The following is a 26,651-nucleotide window of genomic DNA, read 5'->3' on the forward strand; positions in this document are numbered from 1 at the left end:
CACAATGACACAGGTGTGCGTCCACCTACACACTGTTTGGACCTTGTTGTTATGGCGCTGCTGAGACAGTTTCCTTAAAGCACAGTGACAAAGTGCTTTCAGTGCTTTTAAAGGCCAGCTGACATTACGCACTACCGTTTGACTCATTTTTTTTATCTTGAAATACAATCAGCATTGTTCATGTGGGACTTTGAAAGGGATGACAGGATGCTCTGTCCTTTTCATCACACTGTTGTTGTTGTTGTTATTATTAGACTGCTAAACTCTGGGCATTCTCTACTGTGATTATGGGTGCAATTGTGGTGCAACAGTATGAGTCCAGCTCAACATAGAAAATGCACAATGAAGTAGAGACACTTTTAATGTTCTTGACCAAAGATAATGGTGACAGTTTGCAGAAAATGTGATCAAATCATAGCAACGTAGAGCTGCATAATTAACTTTGAGTCAACTTTATCTAAATTGCAATATGGATTAATGCAATATCCAAATCACAGGGGGACAGCCTATCTGTTTAAGGCAAAACAGGTGTAAATATGCAATTCTGAATTAAGTATTGTGGTGCTGCAGAGACGTCCGACCTACAATATTCTATAAACGTTGTTTACAACAGATCCTTACAAAAATCCTGTCATGATCGTTTTAATATATTTTTCAATAACAATGTGAATAATTATCATATAACCTCTAATAGAGTGAATTATATCACAATTGCAACATCAGTCAAAAGGATGGCAATTAGATATTGTGCAGCCCTACAGCAACATGAGCTAGTACAACAAAGTTTATTGCCAAACATATCACAAATGACTAAAAAACCACAGCCAAAGCTGCAATAATGTGACACACAAATATAATAGTCACGCTGTACTGTCAACAAAGTAATAGAGAAGAAGCAGAACCAGCAGTAGTGACGGTCAGACCTCACACCTGAGCTTCAGATGGGTTCAAATGTGACTTATCAGACTGAAAAGGACAGTGATAGATACCTGCTGGAGACACAAGAGAAGACACACTCAGGTTAAGATGAAAACACATACAGAGTGAAAAGAAGCACAATTGAAAGAAAGGAGACATGACGGGAAAGGGAGGGGAAGTGAGGAGATGAGGAGAGAAAAAAGCAGGAGTAGAGAGGCAAAGAAAGGAATAAAGAGGAGAGTTATTTTTTTCTTCCTCTGGGCATCATGGCTACCTGGCTCTCTACAGTGCGTCATGGCAGATGTCGACTCACAGAGAGAGGAGGCTAATTTTAGCAGCCACATCACAGCACAGGGACGGGCTCTAATGATTGGCTGCTTGGAAAGTCCACAGGACTCAGGGAGAAGTGTGTGCGTGTGTGTTATTTGTGTGTGCGAGTGTTGAGTGGGTGATTAGGAGTGAGGAAAAGACAGAGAAGGAAAGAAGGGGGTTGATGAGAGAGTGACAGAATGAGAGAGAGGAGGAGAGAGCAGTGACTCAGTGATTTCAGCAAGAAACACTCTCCCTCACATGCACCAAGGCAGGAATCTGGTACCACAATACCAACAGGATGAAGTGAATGATACAATAACAATATAAAAATGTTACCAATCGTCTTGCTAAAAAGAAGAATTTCATTGAATTCACGGAGCTGAAAGAAACAGGCACGTCCACTCTTTTGTACACAATACAATAACATCAAAACAGCAACTTGAAATGACACAGAGCTTCAACGTGCTCACCTCTCCTCCATCACATCCATAACAAAACAGTACAACTAGAGATCAATATTAACTCATCTGACACAAAGCAAATGAAGATAAATGGTTGCCTGGATCCAGACCTCTGAATCGGCCCACTCCACCGTGTTGACTGATGCATCTGCTATTGTGAGTAGTTTCTCGGTTGAAAAACGTCCAGTGATTACATCGCCCAGTGGAAATCGACTGTGTTTACAGATGGAACGTCTTCTCAATATTACCCGTCATCATTGTTTCCACTAAAGGGAAATGTTGCTGATCCTCAACCAGCTTTGTATCATTACAACATGGTTGTTACATGGAGGTGGAAGAGTCTGCGTCCTTTCATCCGGCAGACCCTACCAGCGAGCGAGCGGTAGCAACACAGTAAGGATACATAGTTCATCTGCACCCACTGCCCACACTGTAGTGACACGAAGCTGTTGGAAAATCATCGAAGTTTCCATCATGTTTACCAACAAAAATTGGATCTGCCCAAAAGTAAGATTACTTTTAGCGCTTTGACAAAGTTTTAAACTTCCAGGAAGACTGAGACTCACCTCTCCGTAGCAAAGCTCACCACACACTGAGAAGAGTAGCATGAATCACACAGGCAGTGACCAAAAAGAGTTTAAGGTCACATGAAGAAAGTTTAATTAATATAAAAGCTCCCCAAATGATATACACAGATTAATATGTGTGCATAAAAGCAAGGGAATAATATGTGCTGAGGTAAAAAAGTGTGTCCTCACTTCACTTAACCATCTTCTTCATGTTCGTTTTCTACTTCAGCAGCGACGTCTTCCCCATGTTTTTCTTTATCACAGAAACACAGGCCTCTGAAAAATGGCCACCTATCTCCTATTTATTTCTTCTCACAGAGGGGAGGAGAGAGGGGGGAGAGCTTAGTGCAAGAAAAGGCAAAGATATACTTTTAACAGACGGACAGGAAGAAATGGGATTAAAACTCAAGCAGAAGAGGAAATATTTGGCTCAAAATGCGCAAAAAATCGAGAGAAGAGAGAAGAAACACAGAGTAGGAAGGAGAAGGACAGTAGCAGGAAAGAGCAGAAAGAGAGAAAAGAAACAAAAGGGCAAATTCAACTGGCTAGCATCTTTTCCTGATGTCTTTCCAGGAGCAGCCTTTTATGTGGATCTAATGTTTCACCTCTTTTTTTCTCATTTTCCTTCCTTTTAGGAGTCTGGAACACTAAGTTGAACAGCGGACGAAGAAGGTCTGAGAAAAAACATGCAATGGAAAGTAAAGACAGAGGAGGAAGAGAGATACCTTTACAGTCAGATAAGGCGATCTAAAAGACAAATATGCACTGAGACACTGTCCCATATCAGCCAAGAAGCTGTCCAGGAATATAATCAAGACTGGATTAGCACACAGCCCAGGTGTTCTTATGGTCAACACCCGTGACATTTTTCATAACATGTTACTCTTTATCTTGATACATTGCAACAGAGGTTAACCAGTTCATAAAAGTATCTACATTTGCGATTCAAAACACCTGCTGGGGTTTCTTTTCCAGGACAAACGCTTTGCATTTCAGGCAACAGCAACCACCATGTTGTTGCTAGAAAAAATCAATCAATCAAGATCTTTAATAAAATAGAACGAAAACAGTACTTCTGTTCTTGAAAAGTATGGGATTATTGGATAAACCCAAAGCATTGAATGAATGACCGTAGAATCCGTCCACTCCACCGAGTTCACCGATTCGTCCTGCATCGTGACATGAAACAGCACATTCTTGAGCGGGAGGATGACGATAACCTAATCAACGACATGGGGCGGGACTAATGCTGGCTAACGTCAAGTTATGGGTTTACATAAACAGCACTCACTGGCCAATCGCAACCAAGCTAGTTAAGTTTGTGCTTATGTCACATGCTCCGCCGTAGTCTACGATGTTTCACTATCAGAATTGGATGGATTCGACCCAATAACATTTCAAAGTCTAGAGGAGCCACACGATTTGATTATTTTATCCACATTCAAGTTAGCAAGTTAAGGCTGAAACACAAGTTATTCGGCTCAAACCAGAAATCACTCTTCAGTTATTGGTAAGGGAAAACCGTGCGGGCCTACATAGAAAGTATATGAAACAGTGGAACTACCTGACAATTCTGTCTGATATCAGAGCAAAACACATGCAAAACTGTGTCAAAACAAAGACCACACATGCAGTAAATCAAATATATGACATTACTTTTGCCCCACAACCTTTTCATGATGGAACTGGTTGTATTTATGCAAATTCTTTGCCAACCCACCTGTGATTTACACAGCTGAGCCCTGAGGTGCAATTTAAAAAAAAAAAAAAAAAAAAGGGTTTCTAATTTTCACCATTAATATAATCAGACATAGTTCAGATGGCGTCTTGTTCTTTGTGTGAGCGAAGCAGAACAGGCACCATGCAGGGCGCAGAGAACACAGGCCTGAAGAAACCTTTCAGCGCGCTCGCTACACTGCTGCTTCAGCTCAGGACGGATGGAGGGAAAGATGTGTCAAGGCAACAGTGAAGGGAGTCACCGTTCTTATGCAGAAACATTATCTCTCGCTAAACGGAATCGTTCACATCAACAGCCTTTATCGACTTGACACTTCTCGTAGAACACATAAAGGATTTGATAGTGTGAAAAGGATTTCCTCTTGCTCTTTCTATAGTCCCCTCTCCCGTCTTAGAACTGAAATGTCACATCCGTAGCTATTAGCCCAACTTCGTACTGCCGAGCTCTGAAAAGGCACTCAGCCTACAATTTATGCCCCTCATTAGCGTGAGACGAGACAGTGAACAAGTCCTTTTGAGATTTCTCCAAACGCCTGCTCCTCATCACAAGCCCCTGGCCTGAATGATGCGTGGAGCGACGGTGCTCCCCTCCACGCCAAGGGCAGGCTGATTGCCAAGGCTTCACTCAAAAGGTCATGCAATTAAGCTTTGTTCCCCCTTCAATGAGGATGTGACTGACTGCGCTCCGCCGTTTAAGCAGATGTGATTTTTGGCCTCTAGCAAGCTAAAAACTCTGCCCCCGTTCATGTTCACAATCATGTAATTAAAGAAATTAGTCGGAGAAAGAGGAATCCTAAAGAAATAATAAAGGGAGAAAAGATCATCTGTGCAGCTTGTCCACTAATTTAAATCAATATTCAGGACTGCGCACTGCCGTAGAAGCTTAGAGGTTAAGTAAGCTGGATTTTGAGCCGGAGGCTTCTTCGACTGGAGGCTGATCAGGGAAAAGCTCTTCTCCCTGAATGTCCTTGGGCAAGGCATTTAACCTCCAAACTGCTTCACTGGAGCTACTAAATGGCCATATGTCAAAGACAGTAAATGTACCGGGCAGCTTGCACATGATAAATCAGGTTACAGCATGAATGTTAAGCAAAACAGAGCATGTGATTTCATCAATAATAAGAAGTTATGAAAGGCAGAACAGAAATTACCACCCACAATCTTTTTCAATGCAGAAAAATTCAAGCTTTTCACACAACAAATGGCTTGAATAAGGCATGGAGCTCCAAAACCACCCAAGTGGATCTGCTCTTGTACTCTGCAGCTCCCAGGTGTGAATGTGTGTAAATCATGAATATGAAGCGAGATATTTCCGAGGGGTGCAGAAAGACGCTCAGAATACCTTCCCTCGATAAAAAAAAGGTTAAAAAAAACTGGGTCACTGACCAAAAAAAGAGTGGAGGAGACTTAAGAGGTAGGAGCAATAAGCCAATTTCAAATACCATTCTTCATATGGCGAGCTCAGGCAGACGATTTGGTAAAATGGCAAGCAAAGGCTGGGGCTGGGGTGGGGTGGGGGGTGACCTAGATTTGGAGATGTGTGGTTGAAAAACAACCAAAACAACTACATGATTAATGCTGCTCCACATGTCTGCCTCTACTGCAACTCTTGTCACACTTTTTAGCAGCAGAATTTACTAATGGGGGAATAGTCAAGTTGATTCAACAACAGACCCAAGATAGAGGATCAAAGGTCTAAATAGCATCTGACAGATCTGCAGCTTGTTTTACCCTACATAGAGCGCAAGATGGGTGGTATCTGTCACACAGAACAGTTGGTTTTTATATACTTTCCTGATTTGCTCTGATGCACTAAACTCCACCCATCTGGTGCTCTGTGAGGGGCAAAATAAACCCTATGACTTGGGAATATGAGTTGGTCTGCAGAGTATTTTAATAACACAGCAACTTTGCATCAGGTCTCATATTAACGCCCGCTCTATCGAGGTTCTCAATCATTTTAAGTAACAACCTCTCATCAAAAGATCTCAAAAAAGGAAAAATACGCAGTCAGATACTCTTGCAGAAAGATATCATCAATATGTGATGTTCAGTGTGTTCCAGGAGTTTTACTTTCAACTACTTCTCCGCTTTTTTGTCCTTCAATCTGTGTCATGTGCTATTACAGTTAAGCTGTGACTTTATTTGCAGCATCCGCATGCGTAGGAGGGTCGGTTAGCCATGACGTAAATGTTCTAATCTGCCCCTTTCCAAGAGTGTCTGGGTGGACTGTCCACGTGATGTTCTGGAGGAAAAGGGCCTTAATTAAATTTATAAAAAATTCAGACATAGCCACAAAAATGTTGTAATGCAGTAGAAACATGTTAGAAGTTTGCATCTCTGAATTCACAAAGTGATTTGCATGCTGGAGTGTTGTTACTGACACTTTAGTGTTGTGCGGATATTTCACGTTGGAGAGTTTGCTTTCAAAGTGTTGCTATTTCGGTTCATTGCGTACACAATGACACATTTTCTGACCTTTCTGTAGTTACACAAATACTGTGTTTGGATGACGGTGGTTTGAGTCACTCACCAGTTAAGACAAATAATGTAAGATAAGATCACAAAACAGAAGATGCAGCTCACTAAAGTAGTTTTTACAGGTGAGATCATTTTGTTCAGAAGGATAAACTAATTTGCCCGAGCCGTGTCATGTCATCAAAAAAAACGATGTTGACAAGACAGCATCATAAGCACTTCTCTGGACACCTTGCAATCTTCATCGTGGCTCAAACATGATTACAACTCGCTCTTGCCATGGTAGATAGTAAGAACCATCTGTTTTTAGTCATTATAGCACTTTTTTATTCTATTTCAATGTAAAACTAATTAGATCCTTAAAAAAAATTGTCAAGTTTCATCAAAGGGAGTGTTTGCTCAATGTCTCGCTCCCCAAATGTCCTTGAAAATGTGGCGATGATGCTAGTGGTGTTGTGTGTCTGTCTGTGTTTGTGCAGGGCAGCAGAGGTAATGCAGAACTGGCTGCCAAAACCAGATTTGCACAAATCTTTTAGAAGAAACACTTGAGCATCAATTGGGAACACAGTGCCAATGTCAGGGAAGCAATAATGGCGACACACCTTGAATAACAGCACGGATGCTAAAGCCTGCACACACGTAACTGCGAAACAACCACTTTGAAGTGCAGCACAGCAAGGAAATACAGAACAAGAAAGACTGTGGAAAAGTAGTGTTTCTGCAACGATTTATCAGTTTGAGTTTAGGCTTTTCTCAGCATCTTTATGTGATGGTCACATCTTTTTCATGGTCACACTCTTTCGTCAATATAGTTTTCTTTCACTTCTCGTGTATTTATATGTATTTTTTCTCACAGATTATTCACGTTTATCCCATCACCCATAACACTGAGATCGGTGAAACAGAGCTGTTAATATTGGTAGAAGAGCAACCAGTTAGCAGACTGCTGAGTCGCACCTGCAGCCTCCCTGCTGTGCACCCAGGCCCAGCGTGAGGAGAGGAAAAAACAAATGTAAATGACAGAAAAGAGCAGTAAAGACTCTCACACTGAGCTCAAACGGAAACACTGCTGCAACACGTGTCTTTCGGTTTAATTAGAGGCACTCTTTTTTTAAGGATTCTGTAATTCTACAGCTTCAGAATCACAAAATTGAAAACCGAATACCTACCCAACAAACGCATTTAGGAAAAGTAAGATATCCGAGACCAGTTCTAGCGCTATCCCTGTATTGCTCCTCTCCTTCCTTCCACTCCTTTACAAACCCGCCATTCCCCCCAATCATTTCTTTCTCACTGTGTAAAGCTTAACAATCCTTCCAACAGTTGGATTGTTCCTAAACAACGTGTTTCAGATTTTTTAGAATTCAACACCTGGTCTATGAGCCACAGGAGCCATACTGACAGCTTAATACAACAGCTGGAGGCTATGTTGGCTCATATGTGTGTGTGTGTGTGTGTGTGTGTGTGTGTGTGTGTGTGTGTGTGTGTGTGTGTGTGTGTGTGTGTGTGTGTGTGTTCATTTGCACTCGTCTCCTGGCCAGTATGTGTCGACATGCAAAACTCTCCACCATCCATCCTGGCTGCTCATCCACTCGCTGAGCTTGGCACATGGAGTGAGAGAGAAACTGTTACACCAACTCTGTGCATTCCTGTAGCTGTTTGCATCTGGTTGCCATAGAGTTCCACAGCTGTTTCTACCAGACCCTAATGAAGTATAACAGCTGTTAGCCTGTTTGGATACACACACACACTCTCTCTCTCACACACACACACACACACACACACACTCACACGCGCACACGCAAACACGCAAAAACGCACACACGCACACATTAACATACAGATGCCTGTGTCTGTATTTGATGATTACTTAATCATTAATACCTGTAGAAGTCCAACAGCACTCCAGAGGATTAGAATGTATTGCGTCTTGTGAGGACGTTGGCACGTTGATGAGTTCACACGATAAAGGCCGTCGCATCTTTGGCAGAGTTTGACAGTTTAACATGCAAGGTGTTTAAATACACCTGAGAAGGGTTCACAGAGCTTGTCACTACCCTCAGGAGATTGAGAAATTGCATGTCTTGTCTTCGAGAAGTGCAAACAATAAGGAAGAAAAGGATCAAGGGCTATTGAGCAGGCACGCTGAGTTTTACATCAGTTGGCTGCTGTTTTGAACTCCAGCACTAAATTCTGTATTTTCAGAACACCGCAAGATTTTCCCAAGCTAACTTACTGTAAAACCTAATAACATTTCTTTAGATTACTAAGAATCACTGATGGATATTTATTTCTTCTTCTTCTTCTTCTTCTTCTTCTTGTTATTATTATTATTATTATTATTATTATTATTATTATTAACCAAAAACTGGTGAAATATGCAAGTGGTGGATTTACTAAACTCACCAGTCAAAAAAAACATGGTGGGGCGGCGGGTGGCTGAGTGGTTAGAGCTGCCGCCCCATGTAAAGAGGCTGAAGGTCCTTGAGGCAGCGGCCACGGGTTCAACTCCTACCTGCGGCCCTTTGCTGCATGTCTCAAAAAACAACAACCATGGAATTCTATCCGGCTGTTAAGTCTGACGTAACACCCTTTCAAAATAAGATTTCCGGCTCAAAACGCTCCGTTGAAACAAAACAGACAACAACAGCCGAACAATTACAATCACCTCTTTCATCATCATCTTTTTATCGATAAGAAATCAGTAAAATGACTATTACATTGATTTTTTACTGCTGCGTTGTAGACTGTAGACGGCTTGGACTCAGAAATCATATTTTGAAAGGGTGGTACGTTACCTCTTCACAGCTGGATTGAGTGGCTGGTGAAATTTCACCCGTCACTTGGTCGGTGGACCGAAAAGCTAATTTCGCACCCTGTGTGCATTACAGATAAATGTACAAGCCACTGAATACCACCACACATCCAGTGTACATCGATTCATAATCCTGAAGGGTTCTGATTTTCTTTTACAGGTCTTGAAAAAGCGCTGCAGCTACCACCCATCCTCCACACGTTCACTCTTAAAATTGGCATGGCAACAAACACATATGCAAACTGCACGCATACTTGACTTGCACTTTCACACACATGGACAAAAACACAGTTACTGTATGCACAAGTAACAATGATTATATAGAGAGAGTTTCACACCTGCTCAGCAATTATCTATTTTGGCAACACCCATCAATACCACTTCCTTCCTCCCATTGTGCACTGTTCAACAGCCTCTCTCTCTGCAGTGTTTCCACCTATACCAACCACTGCCTCGGGTAGGGGAAACAGAAACTGGAGAGTCGTAATGCGTTTTTCAGGGGTCTGCGATTCATCAATGATGCACCTCAACCGACCCGTCTTAAAACACAGACGCCGCCTCATTTACCATGCTTTGTGTTTTCATTTTTTACCATGACATTACCATACATACGAGATAAGATAAAAAAAAAAGAAACTTTACTGATCCCATATTGGGGAAATGTAGCAGTTTAAAGCAGCAGAGTCAAAAAAAGTAAAGGAAAAAAGTGACATAAATAATTTTTTTTTTTTTAAAAACATATCAACTTTATATACCTTTTGATTCACAGCCTACAGATGCCCATGATAAATAATTGCACTGGTAAAGGATAACACTATCTTCAACCAATTTGTTTATGATTGGAGCACAAAGTTCTTTAAAGATCTAGACTCTTAAAGATGAACTTTAGACCTAGATTTTGGCATCAAGAATAACTTTTTATAAATCACAATTCTAGATTCTGTACTTATGATATAAACAACAATACCCAAAAAGGTAAAACCACAAAGATAATTTGATTCACCCATAGCCCAATATTACATAATCTATGACAATATGTTCATTGATATTTGATTTAAAGCTCATTAGATATACGCTTGATAAGATTCTGAGACTTATTATTAAGTTTGGTCGTACAGACAAATACAATCCAATGCTCTAATCTGCCCAACAACAGGTGATTGAAAATGCTATGCAACTTACAGAAAAGCCTCAAAGTTATGAAGCGTCAAAGACAAAAGGCAGTGCAGAAAGAACAACGAGGCCAGCTGCTTTTATTGTTATTTTCAAAAGAAAATCTGTAATTATTTTCTGCAGATCTGCTGTCACTATAGAAACCCATCAGGACACATCGTAAACACTTGTTTATGACACTGACTTCACACTAATAAAAACACTGACAAAAAAATCGAAACAAGGAATATGAATACAGACATTTCCCTGTCCATGTGTGTGGTAGAACATTTACATACCACACGTCTGGAAGAAACCCCCAGAGTGCAAAGTGTGCATTCATGTTTCCATGTCGATATAGTGTGTCTAGCACCCTCTAACCAATGTGTGTGTCCTCTGATGATAGTGCAGTGTTTTGACAAGTATCACACAATCCCCTGGGGGAGAGCAGGGGGATTCCTCTGAAGAAGGGGTGTTTTGGGGGCTTTTGTCTGAAGGGATGAGGCAGAGAGCTGCTTAAGAGAGAGTCCTCATTCTGAGTAGTGACTCAGTACCACTGCCGCTACATTACATTACAGAGCTTTTTTTTTTAAAGGAGGTTCTTGTTGTTATCTCGTTATCTGCGCCGGGTGCATGAAGGCACAAATACGCAGGTTTGTCTTTTTCTCGTGCTCCAAACCATTAACCATAAGACAGAATATGTGCTGCCTGTGTGTGCACTGTATGTCCTTATGACTTCCAGTTTGTCTACAAAATGTTCCTCAATTGCTGCCCTCAATTAAACTGAGATAAAAACGGCAATACAAAAGAACGGAAGCATGCTGTGTCCTCCTTCCACCAAGTGAAGCTCTCTTCACCACTTCTGAGAAAACCGGAGACTTGCAAAGGCGCAAGTAGAGATGGCTCATTTTTAGAAAAGAGCTACGTTGTCATTACAAGTCCGTAGTGTTTCACTACACCTCCCTTAACCAAGGGTGAGTATCATTCAAACTTTGTGACCTACTGTTCAATTTTCTTCCTAGTAGGGACACACTGATGAGGACGTTATCACTCTAAAACTTACTTTTATGTTATTGAAAATAACTTTTCTCAGATACTTAGTCAATATACTCCATATCAAGCTTCAAATCATGTTGAAATTAATGTTTAAAATAAGAAACTACAAAATATACCATGGGTTTCAATCCCAGTCCATCAACAAACTTAGCACTGATAAGCAACATTAGCTTACAGTCTTTTTTCCACCAATGACACTTTTATTTTTTTCTTATGAACAAGTTCCCATGCGAGATGTAAATTTGACATTTGCTACCGGTAATTGTTTGGCAGATGTATAATAGCCTGATTAATGAAAAGAAAGTCTCTTTATCATTTCATCTACAGTGTACATTAGGCTGCCCCAGACAAGGCTGCTGCCAGATACAGGTAAACTTGGCAGGTGGGAAAAGGCTCACCCCTCTGCTAAGCTGAAGAGTAGTTCACTGTGAAACAAGTGGAAATGAGGAAATTGACCTCAAATGGTTGCTCCATCTTAAGTATTATCATTTAAAAAACATATACATATACAGTAGGCCTGTGAATGTTCTCATTTGTCCAGTTCATCGTTATCCTCAAAGCGATTTCAGTCAAAAGCAACTGGACTTGGTTATTTGTCTTGAGAGGCTCCATCAGTTCATGTATGCACGTGACCAGGCTGAGACTGGTCCAACTAATCTCCACACCAGTCCCAGCCTGGTCAGATGTGAGAGGTGAAACGTCTTCCTAGACAAGTAACCAAGTGCAGTTGCTTTTGACTGAAATTGCTTTGGGGATATACATATACAGTATATACATATATATCTTTCCAAGACGCTGGTATTTTGCATGTGTTTGCATGGTCTTGATGCAAGGAATCATACAAAAAGAACAGTTTTGTCCTCAAAGGCACTCACGGTGATACTCTGTTGTATGCATGCAAAGTGACATGAGTAGTTATGTGACAAAGGAAAATAGAGAGCTGGAGAGAGCAGTTAATGCACAAGAAAGCTAATGTATGTATTGTATGATGAAGGGTAAAGAGAATTATACATGGTAAATGGACTGTAGATTAACCTGCTTTGGATTAAGAAAGCCGGACAATGGGGAAAAACAACTTGACCACTATGACTAAACAAAGTTGACAGATTCAATGAAATCACATGGTAAGTTGAACTTTCATATCAGCAATAATCTAATAAAATCACAATTTTATATCCAATTCTTGAACTGAATTTCTCAACCGCAAACAGCATGACATGGACAAAGCATATAAGCATTTAAAGATCAACAAGTAAGAGAGCCCTGAAGACGTGCACATAAACAACAACTAGGAAGCAAGAGCAGTTTGATATATCATTATCTCTCCTGCAGCACCAAGAAAAATGCTGACACACTTTTCATACTCTACAACTTAAGCTGTTCTGACATCCCATTCTTGACTTCAAAACTTTGCGCTGAACCTTTGTCAGATGTCACGCACCCCTGTTTCTTTGTTCAACCATTCCCGTCATTCATTGCTCCTGAAAAAGTCAGAAAAATCACTGCAAAATATTCTCCTTTTTTTACGGAAAGAGCAATGTGCCCCGGAGCAAAGCGAGGAGGCAGCGTTATGAAAGGGAACGTGGCCCCTGGCTCTTCAGCTGAGGCCTGGGTCAGAGCAGAGATCTACAGTTGTAATTACGGAGAGACTGATTGTGTGGTTAAACTGGATGGAGCTGAGGGGGAGGAAGCTTCAAATGCACAAGCATGACAGATGCTCTGCTGATGACTTGTACTACGGGATGGTTGGGGGCATAAATGCCATTTTGCTCTATTCGTTCCTCTTCACACAAGTTACAAAAAAGAAACATTTGCGCTCTTAAACTTTATGACATTTTTGAGGAAGTACGGGGAGAAATCATAGCAGAGGCGAGAGGAAATTACCCTCTTAAATGGTATTAATTGATGTCTTGACGGATCTTTGTTATAAGTGCTCCACTGCACATCTTTAGAATTTAAGGAGTGCCATCAGAGGCTGTTACCTCTTCTCCTTTAGTCAAAAATCTCCCCTGCTAATTTTTAAAAGTAGATGCAATTTGTTCCAAATGGCAGATAGTTATTTTTGGAGAGAAACTCTTCATACAGTGAGAGATGAGTTCTCCTTAAACAGATTTGAACCCACTTCACCGACAAGAGGGGGAGGAATGTGTGATTGTGGCAGGCAACGCTTTGCCACAACTGGTTCAGTGAACCATTTTCCAACCGGATTATGCCAGTTTCATCCTCGGGGTGGTCATCTGAGAGCACTTGGGATCGTTCATCATGACCATATGGATGTAGCAACCTGGTATTTTAGCCAACCAATCTGTGCCATCCATGCGCCTGGTTGATTTAGCTGTGGTGGCGGAGATGGCTGCATTTACACTGGAAAAAAGTATTTGCTCTAGATGCAGCGGCTGGAACGGGGCTTTTAAGAATTAAATCTAGGTAGGACGCAAGTAACTTCATTTTGTATATTGTAATTGTGTATCCACTGACAGTAGAACGGTCTTGTTTCTGCAGACATTGTGGTGTGCAGGGTTTTATTTTCTGCACAAGAACCCAGCATCAGCTCTGCCACCTGAGCTTGTCCAGAAACCAAACACAGCCCTGACTTTAAGTGTTTAACATTAGCTACTGGATCATAAAAGCTGCAGATAATGCCAGGGTTCAGCATCCCCAACCACCATGACACAATGTTGGAATCTCACCATGTATGACAATTCAGTAAAGCCACAACACGCCGCAAGAAATAACAGGTAGCAAGTGAGGTGGAGCAAAACTGTGAGCTTGTAATGACCAAACAGAGGCTCTATTTCATTAAACACATTTTTGTGCTCAGTATATTTATTCAGAGTCACTGAACCAAGCCGCCACACTAACTCACCTCTGATGGTTTCTTGTGCTGGTGGCGAACCCATGTGCTGCTGGTGCCCGTGTTCTTGGAGGATCTGGACCACGACGTCACTTGACCTGCGGAAATGAATTTGGAAAAAAAAAAGACAACCATGCTCAGCGTACTTAAGACTAACAGACAGCACTCAATACGTGTTCTCTGGTAGACAAATTAGCACTTTGTGTGAGACACAGTTGTAAAGACAAAGTGTTCACTCATCCGGAACAGAACATCACTAAAACATTATCTGTCTTTGATTTGTGGAGAATGTGCATTCATGAGTGTGAATGTTGATTTGAAGTGGGGTGGGGGAAATGAAGAACAGGTCTCTGGCTGTAGATCAGACTTCATGTTCACAGCGTGCATTCAAATTCACTCCAGAGGAAACTTTATCGTCCCATTGGAGACATTTGTTTTGCAGACAGGGTTTACAATAAGGAAACAGTGTAACATCCGTCATTATGAACCAGCAGGGAATCAGTTGCTTAATAGAGAGCTCATCGATGTCAAAAGAGATCCTCAAATGAGTATGTTATGGAGTTCAAGGTCCTTTGTAATTTGCATTGACGGAGACGATTGAAAAACGACGCAGAGATGCACGAAAAGAAAGCAGCCAAACAAAAAAAAACCCTTCCCTGTGACTTTTCTGACGCCCGTGGCAGGACTACCACTGAGTCAGGTCTTTAATTGAAGCAGACTGATGATGATCTTTTAAGATGTTTAATAAGTAATGACAGTATAAATAGCATCTTGTTAAGCAGTTAGTCCACTGTGGTCCTTTACAACCTCATTAATACACAACTTAATGGCAATTAACCAGACGCTGGAGCCAATATCCCACCCACCGCTTCAATCAGCAGCCCTGTGTGTGTGTGTGTTTTCTGTGTGCCAGTGTATGTGAACAGAAGAGTGTGTGTAATTAAAAAAAATTTCTAAATAAAAAAACTACAGCAACATATATAACCAAATCTCAGTTTCATCTGTGCACCACGAATAAGGCTGTCGTTAAAAAATGGCATCACATTGAAAAATAAGATTTCATCACACTGTGTAATATAGATATTGTGACTGTGACTGTATGTATGCATGTGTGTATGTGTGTGTCTGTGTGTGTGTGAGTGTGTGTGTGTGTTTTCTCTTGCCACCACAGCAGTGCAGCCACCGTGCTAATTTTACTTGTGACGTCTAAACAACTAACAGCGCCGAGGGCAGAACTGCTGTCAGACTTACTTTCAAAATTACAGACTCCCTCTCCGTGGGTGAGCGAACGCACACACGCACACACACACACACACACACACACACACACACACACACACACACACACACACACACACACACACACACACACACACACACACACACACACACACACACACACACACACACACACACACACACACACACACACACACACACACACACACACACACACACACACACACACACACCTGTATATACTGTATACAGTGCATACACTATGCAGCATGCTCATAGTCACATACACCCACCGGTTTTTCCCACAGTAGCACACATTTTGCTTGTTTTCACTCAATGTCTCAGAGGTGCACAGTTTAATATACTCACAATATCACAGCATGACAGGAAATACAGACATAATTGACAGCCATGACTGGGTTTGTTTAAAGGATTTCAAATTGATCCCCCACTGTTGTTCTGAGGGGTGGTGTCAAAGTGTGTGTTTGTGTGAGAGCGAGAAGGAGACCCTGTCTTTATCCTTTCAACATAAACTGGGGCAGAGAGACTCTACTTTGTCCAAGACAAACACATCAAAACCACAAAGAGAACGCTGACACAGGGAGAAGGGTGGGGTGGCATTTTAAATCGCTGTGTCTGTGTGTGCATCTGCGCTCAATATTTAAATTATTGAACACGTCTCAATTTCTAAACACACCTAAACATCTGCCGGAGGTTGTGTTAAGACAGCGTCGCTCTCCACCATCATCATGATCAAAAACTCCAAAGCGACTTGGAGAATCTGACGCTGTTGTGGAGGCTCAAGGTGGAACAACATCTTACTAAGACACGTTACGTACATGTACACACAAGAACGTGTGTGGGGGAATATTTGCATATGCGTACGCACACACTCAGGTTTTAATGTATCCACTAACTCACCAGTTACCAGTCAACTATATCCTACTTTGACTTTCATTTTATTCGTTTATGTTCCCTCGATTTTTATTTTTCTATATGCTCAGTTATGTAATTTATTGAAAATGTAAAATATTATCGAAAAATGATGATATTCAGTGATACTGTGTGCCACTCAGCTGGACATTTTTGAGCATCTGCACTCCACCAGTGTGCGTGTGTGTGTGTGTGTGTGTGTGTGTGTGTGTGTGTGCCTTAGAGCATGCGTGTGTCTGTGTCGTAGGTTAGATCCACACACCCCACGAGGCAGCTGCACCACATCATCAGTGTGTGGCCAGATAACCAAACGGGCCGCAGCGCAGTAGGAGGTTACCATCATGGCCGCGTGTTAATTAAAAGCCCCGCTTGGTGCACGGCAGGCAAAATTATCATGGGCATCCTTCAATTAGAAACCTTATAACCTCCAGTCAACAGATGCAGCTGGAACCCACGCCGCACTGGCCTGGGGAAGCTAACAGCTAACAGCTAATTATAAAGCGTAGAGTATGGCCTTCAGCACAGGGTGGCTCAGTCAGGTCTGAATAAAACAGCCTGTTAAACCTGCTGTAAAAGAATTTATACATGCAGACCGGTGACCACATAACAGTTAAACCTGTACGAGGTCACTTCAACTCCCGGTGGCCCCGCCAGCATAACAGTTTTCAAGTGTTAATCACTACATTACCCAGAATGAAAACCCAAACATTTTCATTTAGTTGTTATGTTTTTTAACGGTAAGGGTTAGCACAGTCCTCATCCTGAGAGCCTGCTTTACCAAAAGCAACATTATTTCCCTTTTCTTAAATTTGAACAAGCATTGTTCTTTCTATTGAATTTTCTATTGCACTTTAATGGGAAATCTGATTTTCACATTGATTCCAGAAAAAGAAAATCACCTAGAACAACAACAACAACAACAACAACCAGTCAGTTCCACCCCTCAGCTACTGTCTAAGATGCATATGTGTTTTTTAGCGACATGTATTTGGGAAGTGCTGAGCACACGACTGGATAAATGAGACTTTCTGTACGAGATGTGACAGAGATCGGTGTTTTAAATAATGTTACTGTTGTTTCTTCAATTCATCAAGACTTACTGTGGAGCCGTGCAACAAAAACACAAATTTAAGGCAACACTTGAGTAACTGATATACATTACAAAGGGTCATTTTGAGGGCGAAGTATTCTCTTCTGCCCCATCGTTTTGGTTTCTTATGAAGGATAAACCAATTTAGCCGAGTATCAAAGTGATATCTGAAGCCTTTTTCAGTTACGCAGGGCTTTGAGGGAGACAGAGAACCAAAAGTAAGCGTCAACTCTTGCACTTGCAGTGAACTCTTGTTTTGAAGTTCTTAGATATATCTAATGTCATTTTCCTGTCTCTGCTACCATGACATTGTAAAGGGAAAAGTAAAACAAATATATTTGCTTGTTATTGTAAAATGCACGCTGCAAAATGCCAAGAATTAGTCATGCTAAACTGCCAAAAGCCAACAAGAATGACATTTAAAATGAAGTTTAGAAAAATCTAGCTGGCTGCAAATGACTGAAACTATTTTGTAGACAGCGGTGAGAGCCAAGTGAGCTTATGTAACACCGTACCGCTGTTTAAAGTATGTTTATTACCAAACGATTTTCCAGCAGAAGCTGCCAGTGCCGGTAAAGTGTTAGACTGTCCAGATGTTCCCATCATCACGCAGTGTATCTCTTCATGGCTGTCTGTCTCATAGACTATACATAAAGATATATACAGCCCAGGAGACAGACTTTAGATCCAGTCTATGGTGCGTCTCGGTAATTGTCAAAGGTTGTCAAACTGCATCCATCATTTACTATTCGTTTATCAGTGTGATGTATCAGGAGTGTGACTATGAAAATGTGTGATTTAGGTTTTATTGACACATTCTGTACGAATTAAACGCCTGATTTCCACAGACCATTACACAGTCAGCTCCCGGACGGCGCTTTGGGACGAACGAGGCGCAGATCAGCTGCGGGAATATGTCTGACATCACCATAAGCTCTGAAAATAATATGACGTGGTGTGATCTTCCAAAACATTTATTTCAGCGACGTGCAACTCCACATGAGTTTAACTACCATTCATAAAATGATATTAAAAATGTAAGTGAATAGAAGAGATGAGCAATGAGAAGCCGGTTGGAGAGAAGGAGTAAAAAAGCAAGTCCAGCAGCTGACGTGATCATGTTCAATCGGGATTATCGCTTTATTTTCTACTTTCAAAGACTCAGTTTTTTGTTATATGAAAGGCCAATATTTATATTCATTTATTTACCGATTCGGCAGTGCTCTTTTAGGGCGCACTCACTCAGTGTCTGATGTAGTATAGATTTCTACAGAAAGGTTATTTCATATTCATTTTCCCACCACAATCTTTCTCGTGGCTGGTGTGCATCAAATCTGCATCTGTTGTCTTTAAACACCCTTTTTTTCAGGAAAATAATTTTTTTTAAATCTCAGATCTCTTAACGCCGGCCCATCCAAAATACAGGAGTTAGTCATAAGTCAATAAATACGCTGGCTCACGTCATTCCTCCTACCGTGCCCTTTATTATAATCAATCCTACAGGCTTGGCAAAAGGCACGACCACTATCCTGGTGACTAGCAAATAAAAATGGAAACTAATTTAACAGGTGTATTTTAGTCGAATCCTGTCCTGCCCTGCCATTTTGACAACAAGTTAAGCTAACAGTCACAATAAGTTAGCTGGCCCGTCTGACTGAGCAGCTATGCACACGCCGCTTTGAACCGGGTTGTGGGTTGTGGTGACAGATGGGCTGAAATTGTAGTAGTAGTAAAGTGTGTGGAATGAGTTTCATAGATGATCTGGCAATTTGAATGATGTCAAACAAATATACAAAACTTCCGTATGTGATGAGTGTTCATAATGTCTGAGGGCCATGCAAATCTGGGGGTTTTCCTGGAGAAACAAGGGAACGGGAGGGCGATGGGGGAGAACGGGAGTGTTGGTAGGTATGTCTTGCTAAATGGCTGCCTGGGCTACCTATTCATAAAAGGTCTTAATGAGCAGAGGAGGGCCGACAGTGAGACAGGAAGGAAAGTCTGTATGCAGAGTGAACATGAGAAATACCCTGCGGGAGTTGACTAGAACCAGGCAGCTCGCTGTACAACAGCAGCACTGGAACTCACTTTTCTGACACTTCCAGGTTTCTCGCACGCACGCACGCACGCACGCACGCACGCACGCACGCACGCACGCACGCACGCACGCACGCACGCACGCACGCACGCACGCGCGCGCGCGCGCGCACACACACACACACACACACACACACACACACACACACACACACACACACACACACACACACACACACACACACACACACACACACACACACACACACACACACACACACACACACACACACACACACACGCACACGCACACGCACACACGCACACACGCATACGCACACACGCATGTTCCCTGAATCTCTCTCTCCAACTTACTGTCGGTGGTGTCAGAGTCGTTGCTGCTTGTGGAGTATTTTCTCCTCTTCTTTTCGCTCTCCATCTGTCAAGGTGGCAAGGAGGGAGGGAAGGAGGGAGGGGGAGTGAGAGAAAGAGGGAGAGAGAGAGAGAAAAATGACGAGTGAGAAGATGTTCACCATGAAAACACAAGTGTTAATGAAATAATGCGCTGATGGCACCAATCTGTCAGAGCCTCCGGCCGGCTGGCTGCCAGCAGAAAACTGACTTGATCACCGTTACACATTAGGGCTTCAGACTCGCTGGGAACTTCACAATGATACAGTTGTTCTGTTTCTTCCCATACAGTGGGAGTCCTTGTACACGTAGACTGTGAATTCCTTCCGCACTCATGCTGTATTCACTGGGAGCTATTGTACTGGTCACCTTTCAAGCATGTGCTTTAATACTTCTGTATTATAATAGAGAAAATAACTTCTCACAACCGGCTTAATCAAAGACATCTTTTGAAGCGTTAAGCACCAGACACAAGTATTTTTTCTGTGTTGCAATCTCTACAGTATAATGAGAACATCTCTATTTAACCGAGTCGTGCAATCCAGCATGAATGATCCATGCATAATTAGGCGTACTTGAAACTCGGTGCAAAGTTTTATCCACAGGCTACAGTGACCTTATGTTTGAACTTTAGTGCAAAATAAAACTGCTCTTCCTTGTATCTCATGCACAAGATGGACATCAGCAAAAGGCAGAGCAGAAGAAGGGCACATGTTTTATGAAGCATGCCGTCAAATCGAGTTCAAAAGGAAGATTGAACAAGTTTGATAGACCTCAACGATACACCAAGTGTTTTGGTGACTAACACTAAATGTAAACTTTCCACAGGGCAGCTTTAAGTGAAAATATGGAAATCAACAAATCAGAAAGTGCAACAAATTTAGCCCAACAGCGACAACATCACACGACATTTCAGTCACAAAGCCTCTATGTGGAAGCAGGATACTTACAACTGAGATAGGAAGGCCATAAGAAGGGAAGAAGTTGTATTTATGGGAAAAGCAAAAACCTCTTGTTCCTTGCTTTTGTGGACTTTATGAGTCTATACGCTTAAAGGATCCCGAATAACACCCACTTTCCACGATGTCAACAAGTGTAATTTGTTGCAAAGAGAATGTCATTTTTAATTAAATTCACAATTAACAACAGTCGAAAACCACTTTAATTGTTCTACTGTTTTTTCCTGACACTTTATTTTGCTATGAAGTACAAGTTCCACTTTGGAGCCGGGGAGGACAGAGGAAGATGTGAGAAGGGAGGGGGGATAGCAATGAGAGGCTGCTTATAGGACACCTACTTTAGCAGACAGCCCCAGGAACTCAATGTCTGTCAAGACATGCAAGGGAGGGAAGAAGAAAGATGTTTAGACTAGAAAAATTAAGGAGATGATGTTACAGGTGAAGAAAGAGTCAGAGAGACAAAAGAGGAACATCAGAGAACGAGGACAAGAAAGTGTGAAAAGAAGGAAAATGTATAAACAAATCAAACCAAATGCTTTCAAAATGTATCAAGTCCAAGTATTCAGGTGGGAAAAAAATGTATAAAACGTTTACTTATCCTGCAAAATCTTAAAAAGCACTTTTTACATTTCAGCAATTAAATAAGATTTAGATTTCGGGGGTAAGAAAGACCAGTTGAAGAGAAAGATAGATGAAGTAACAGGTGGGAGGAATCAGACGGACAGAGGAGGGTAAAAATGACACTTATTATTATTATTAATATTATTATGAGTAACCACTAAACACCAAATTAAAGGGCTTAATCTGAATAAGTGGTAAACGCATTGAAACGGCCCAAGGGCTCACTCAATGGTCTGAGGAGTATGATATTAATGCCATTAATGTGAATCATATGCTACGACCTTCACAATCACCAGATCGTCACCCAACTGAACACATACGGGTCGACGCGTTAGGCACGTGGGGGATAGACACATAATTAGGACAATGTTTACGTTCACTTGTCCTCTAATTTCTCACTTTGCTATCATCATGTATTAACGTGTGAACGTGAGCAAGGTCCTGCTGGCTGGGAAGATTCACTGGCACATAAAACAAGAACACTCTCAGGGTTTTCCCCACATGTACACCACCTAGGCGCACCGCCGTAACATTTTTTGCACCCCGCCTAAAGCCACACACAAACATTGTGGAGAGCATCTGGACGAACCAATGCACGGGATGGGTGGGGCGTGCAGAAGGGCGCAGCTCGCCGTGGGAGTACGGGGTTTCCGTCGGTGTATTGCAAGTCCTGCAGCCCGTCGGTCAAATTTACAAACGTGTTGCACACTGCGTTATGTTAACGAGTGTGCGGTGGGGAGATAGAGTCTGTGTGACAGTAAGGATGAAGTTAGCAGTAACGGTAAAGCTGTGAACATAGCACTGCAGTTTGTGTACAGTTTATTTGCCGCTGAATAAATGCAACAACTCCTCAAGATCGAAGCCAAGTTCCTGTGTCTTGTTCGCTACTTTCATTTTGATGACAAGCTGCACCTTCTTGTTTTGCATTCGGACCGACAACCCTGCTCCTGGAGGGCCGCTGCCATGCATGTTTTAGGTTTCTCCCTGCGCCAACACACCCGAGTCTAATGCTCTGCTCGTTATCAAGCTTCAGCTGCTGGTTATCAAGCAGCTGAAGCTTGTCACAGGTTTGATAATCATTAGACTCAGGTGTGTTTCAGCAGGGAGAAACCTAAAACATGCAGGACAGCGGCCCTCCAGGAGCGGGGTTGAAGATGCCTGCATTGAGTGATCTCTCCCTCGCTAAAACCACTAAGATTTAGATAAATAATTGCACACTTGGGGCGGCCGGTGGCTGAGTGGTTAGAGCAGTCGCCCCATGTAAAGAGGCTGAAGGTCCTCGAGGTGTTCGACTCCGACCTGCGGCCCTTTGCTGCATGTCCCCACCCCCTCTCTCTCTCACCCCATTCCCTGTCTGTCCTATATAATTAAGGCTTGAAAAACTGCCAAAAAAAGAATCTTTAAAAAAAATAAAATAATTGCGCACTTACATCACCAATATGCAACTAAGCATATGACATCAATTGTGCCTTTGCACTCAAAAAGCACAGGAAAAACCCTGCACTCTGATCATCACACAACTGAACACAGACGCACTTAGAAATATTCAATGGTCATCTTGTTAATATGATTCTTTATTATGATCCAAATTTTTAAAATTGTACTTGCACACACTCGAGTGTCCCTGAAAAGGATTAAAGTGAAGAGAAAAAAGGAAAAAATACACATCAAGGAGGCAAAAAAAAAAAAAAAAAAAGCCTGAAGGTATTTTTAATCTCTTAATTTCTCTCTCTTGCTCTGGTTGCTTGAGGGTCAAAGATAGAAAATATACTGTAGAACGCCACTAAGAGGAAAAAAGGAGGGCTCAGGTCAAGAGATTCTGATAGAGAGAGAAATGAAGCGCAGGAGATAAGAGTCAAGAAGTCAAAAGGAGGTTTGAACGTACCGCAAGACCGAGGCAGGGAGGCCAAAAGAGGAGGAGGTGGGTCACAACCTCCAGCGTGGGGAAGGGAGATTTATGTGGCCGTAAAACTGGGCTATTCCCTCTTATATGGGGCTCTTCCTGTACCCCGGCCTCCCCGCCTGCCGTACACACTTAACTACTCTGACATTTATGCTGACAGACAAACACAACGCTTCTTCGCTGCCTCTGAATTTTTCCATTCCCAAGTCCTGTCATCTTCCGCTTTTCCTCGTTCTCCTCTTCCTCCCCCCTTCCCATCTTTACAATAACAGGGACACGGGGAGTCTGCGGAGTAAGGTTAAGTACATCATTGACTTCCACAGCCTTTCTCTCTCACGCTTCTCTCTACATCTTTCCTCCTCTCCCCCATCTGTCTAGCTCTACCTCGTCTTCCTGCCTTTGAGGAGAATGGTTAAGTACATCATTGACTTCCTCCAGCAACGTCTGTCTGACTCCAAGTCTGCACGCTTGGATCAGTCTCAGGGTTTCCCATCGCCTATTAAACTCTCAGGCAACCCACTTAAACCACTCCAGGGTACAGGGTACCAAAGTTGTTCAGTTTTCCCTGACCACCCAAAGGAAAATGTGAACACTCAGAAAGAAATGTGACATAAAATTGTTTTGAGGACCTTTTCGTCACACTGGCCTTCTAAATGACGCTCTTTACAAGATGTCTGAGGCATTTACAAGAACAGACTATTCTGTGGTGGAAAAGGCTTCGCCAAACACGGAGGATTAAATATATAACAACTTCAAATTTCCTCTGTTCTCATTTGTGATTTAACAACTGAGAAATAGGACAATTTTGGCCAGAAATGTTTACTCAGGTGTCTCCCACATATTTGTACCTTTGGCTACAGCTGCGGAGGGTTATTTTTCATGATTAGTTTAACCGAGCAGGGTTCCATCCATCATTGTGAAGGCTTGGATTTGTTGCATTAAATATAAGAAACTCCCACACCGTTTGAAATGGAAAGGTCAAGGTTGTGAAAAGCATTTCTCATGAGCCGGGAGGCATTTTAATGCTTCCAAAATGCTATAAAAACAAATGTTTTAGTTTGTGAGACCAGGGAGGATCCACTCGCAACTTTAGCTACCCAAGTAAAACTTTTTCTTCTATAACCCATCGGCGTAGCAAATCTGGGTTCAATTCCCAGCTGCGGCGCTTCCAGCTTGGCGAAGAAACTCCCATCAAATACATCTGACGGGTTGGAAACCTGTGGTCGTAGTGCTGGCTGTCAAAAGATTTCATAGATCATCAGTCAGGGAAAGTGGAACAGGTCTTTCTGAAGTATCGCAGTACAAAAAAATCTGTCACAGCAGTTGTAAATAATAAAAATTAATTCCATGATCCTCCACATCAGGGTTGTAGACGGACCGATTCAGAGTCCAACAATGCACGAGACAAAGACAAGTGCAAGAGGTCATAATAGTGGTCTTGAGACTGGACTGAAGCCCTGGTCCACATACTAATGTATTACATGCAGGTTTGGCAGAGAGACACACAGAGTCACAGGAGTCTATGGTTGGCAGATCTGACCATCACATTCTATGCATACATAGATATACAGTGTTTTGCTTTAAACACCTCAGTAACTACGGTTCAAGGGCTTTTCAATTGAATGAAAGGATAAATCCATTTGTCACTGTTGCATATTTTTATTCAAAACACCACTTTGTGCAAAAAAAAAAGAATGACCTTACATGCATCATTTACCGTCTCCTCTATGTCCACCAAGGTCTCGAGTTAGCTGCTGCTGCTTGAAAGCAACACACACTTTATTTGTTGATGTGCTGTAGACACTTTTTAATGCCAAGACAGGTTTTGCATTTAACAGATGATCGACACTTTAGTTTTGACCCGACTCTTGTCTCCACAGAAGAGGGAAAGGTTTTCACACTGACAGATCAGTGAGCCTGGGGCCAGCTGCTGACATTTGGTTTTCATTTGGTTTGTAGACAATGCTAACCAGACGTCGCTTGGCTAAATGCAAAAATCCAGACACATATTCCCTGCTGTATGAACACAGGCCTCAGTGATTATCCATATGTTGATACTGTTGGGTTTTTTTGTTACAGTTGGAGGATAATTTGGATTTTGTTTCCACGTCTGACACGTTTTGGTTTCACTTTCTGTGTGTTAGTTGTAAAACCCTTTTTTAGGTATGCCTGTTATGATAAAAGCACTACTTCCAAGCAGTAGTCAAACACTTGCTGGATTGTAAGTCTACTCAGAGGGGAAAATTGGACTGAATTACAATGATTTTCTCTCAGTGCTGCGCCTCTTTTCTCGCTGTATTGACCAGAGTGGGGAACCATCACCATTGTTTAGTCTACTAGACTCTCTCACAACAAAAAGTGACTTAGATGTAATATTTTACCGTGTAACTGTGACATGGGTAACAATAATTGTATTCTCCTTCCATCTATTGGCAAAAGATAACAAAATAAACATTTATTTGATTTATGCTGAATAACTTCTGTGAATTTTAGGCATTGGCTGGCTGCTGATGTCTTTAGTGACCAGATAAGAGGTTCAGTGCCTCTGTCACATGTCGCTGTCACGGGGGCTGAACCTGTGATTGTAAGCTGACAGGACAGTGTCTTTAACCTCTTGTTCTGGTGGCAGCCCAGTATTCCTGAACGCATATGTAAAGGACGGAACCGCTGGCCCGTTAAAGTGAAAGAACCGATGGTAATTGGAAATGTCACTTTATCTCTTTAAAATCCCCACTCCCTTCATTTTAAGAGCAGGATCACCTAAGGCATGAGACAGACTAACAGCTACTGCAGCTGCCAAGAAAAGTCCCTAAGTTCATTTTCTCCCTTTTTCTTTATCTCCACCTGATATCCTCCTTTTTCCTTCCACTCTATGTCTCATCCTCAGTGTCCATGTCTACTGTATGTGTCTCCGTCTCTCTTTCTCTCACGCAGTACAGACAAACCCCGTCTCAATCAGTCCAGTGAACCAGAGCCCAGACAGTAGATTGAGATATTTCCTGTTCTCCGGAGAGATGGGAGTGAATGAAGGAGAAAAGGGGGGAGATGGGGAAAGACGCACAAATGTACAACTTCATTTCAATCAGTCCAGTGAACCAGACATCAGGTC

The 26,651-nt window shown here is 42.0% G+C and overlaps 1 protein-coding gene across 2 annotated transcripts in view; it reads right to left on the reverse strand.

The window, feature by feature from the left end:
- The window catches only part of LOC310956303 (uncharacterized protein), a 243,809-nt gene that overhangs the window by 200,126 nt on the left and 17,032 nt on the right, over positions 1-26,651 (reverse strand). For both annotated transcript variants that reach the window (XM_083926493.1, XM_083926492.1), the window contains exons 2-3: positions 20,024-20,087; positions 14,365-14,450 (exon numbers count right to left, since the gene is read on the reverse strand). In XM_083926493.1, coding sequence (XP_083782619.1) covers positions 14,365-14,450; positions 20,024-20,087 — 150 coding nt within the window. The remainder of the gene's footprint in view (positions 1-14,364; positions 14,451-20,023; positions 20,088-26,651) is intronic.

This window comes from Echiichthys vipera, assembly GCF_963691815.1.
Source record: "Echiichthys vipera genome assembly, chromosome: 14".
Lineage (NCBI taxonomy): Eukaryota > Metazoa > Chordata > Actinopteri > Perciformes > Trachinidae > Echiichthys > Echiichthys vipera.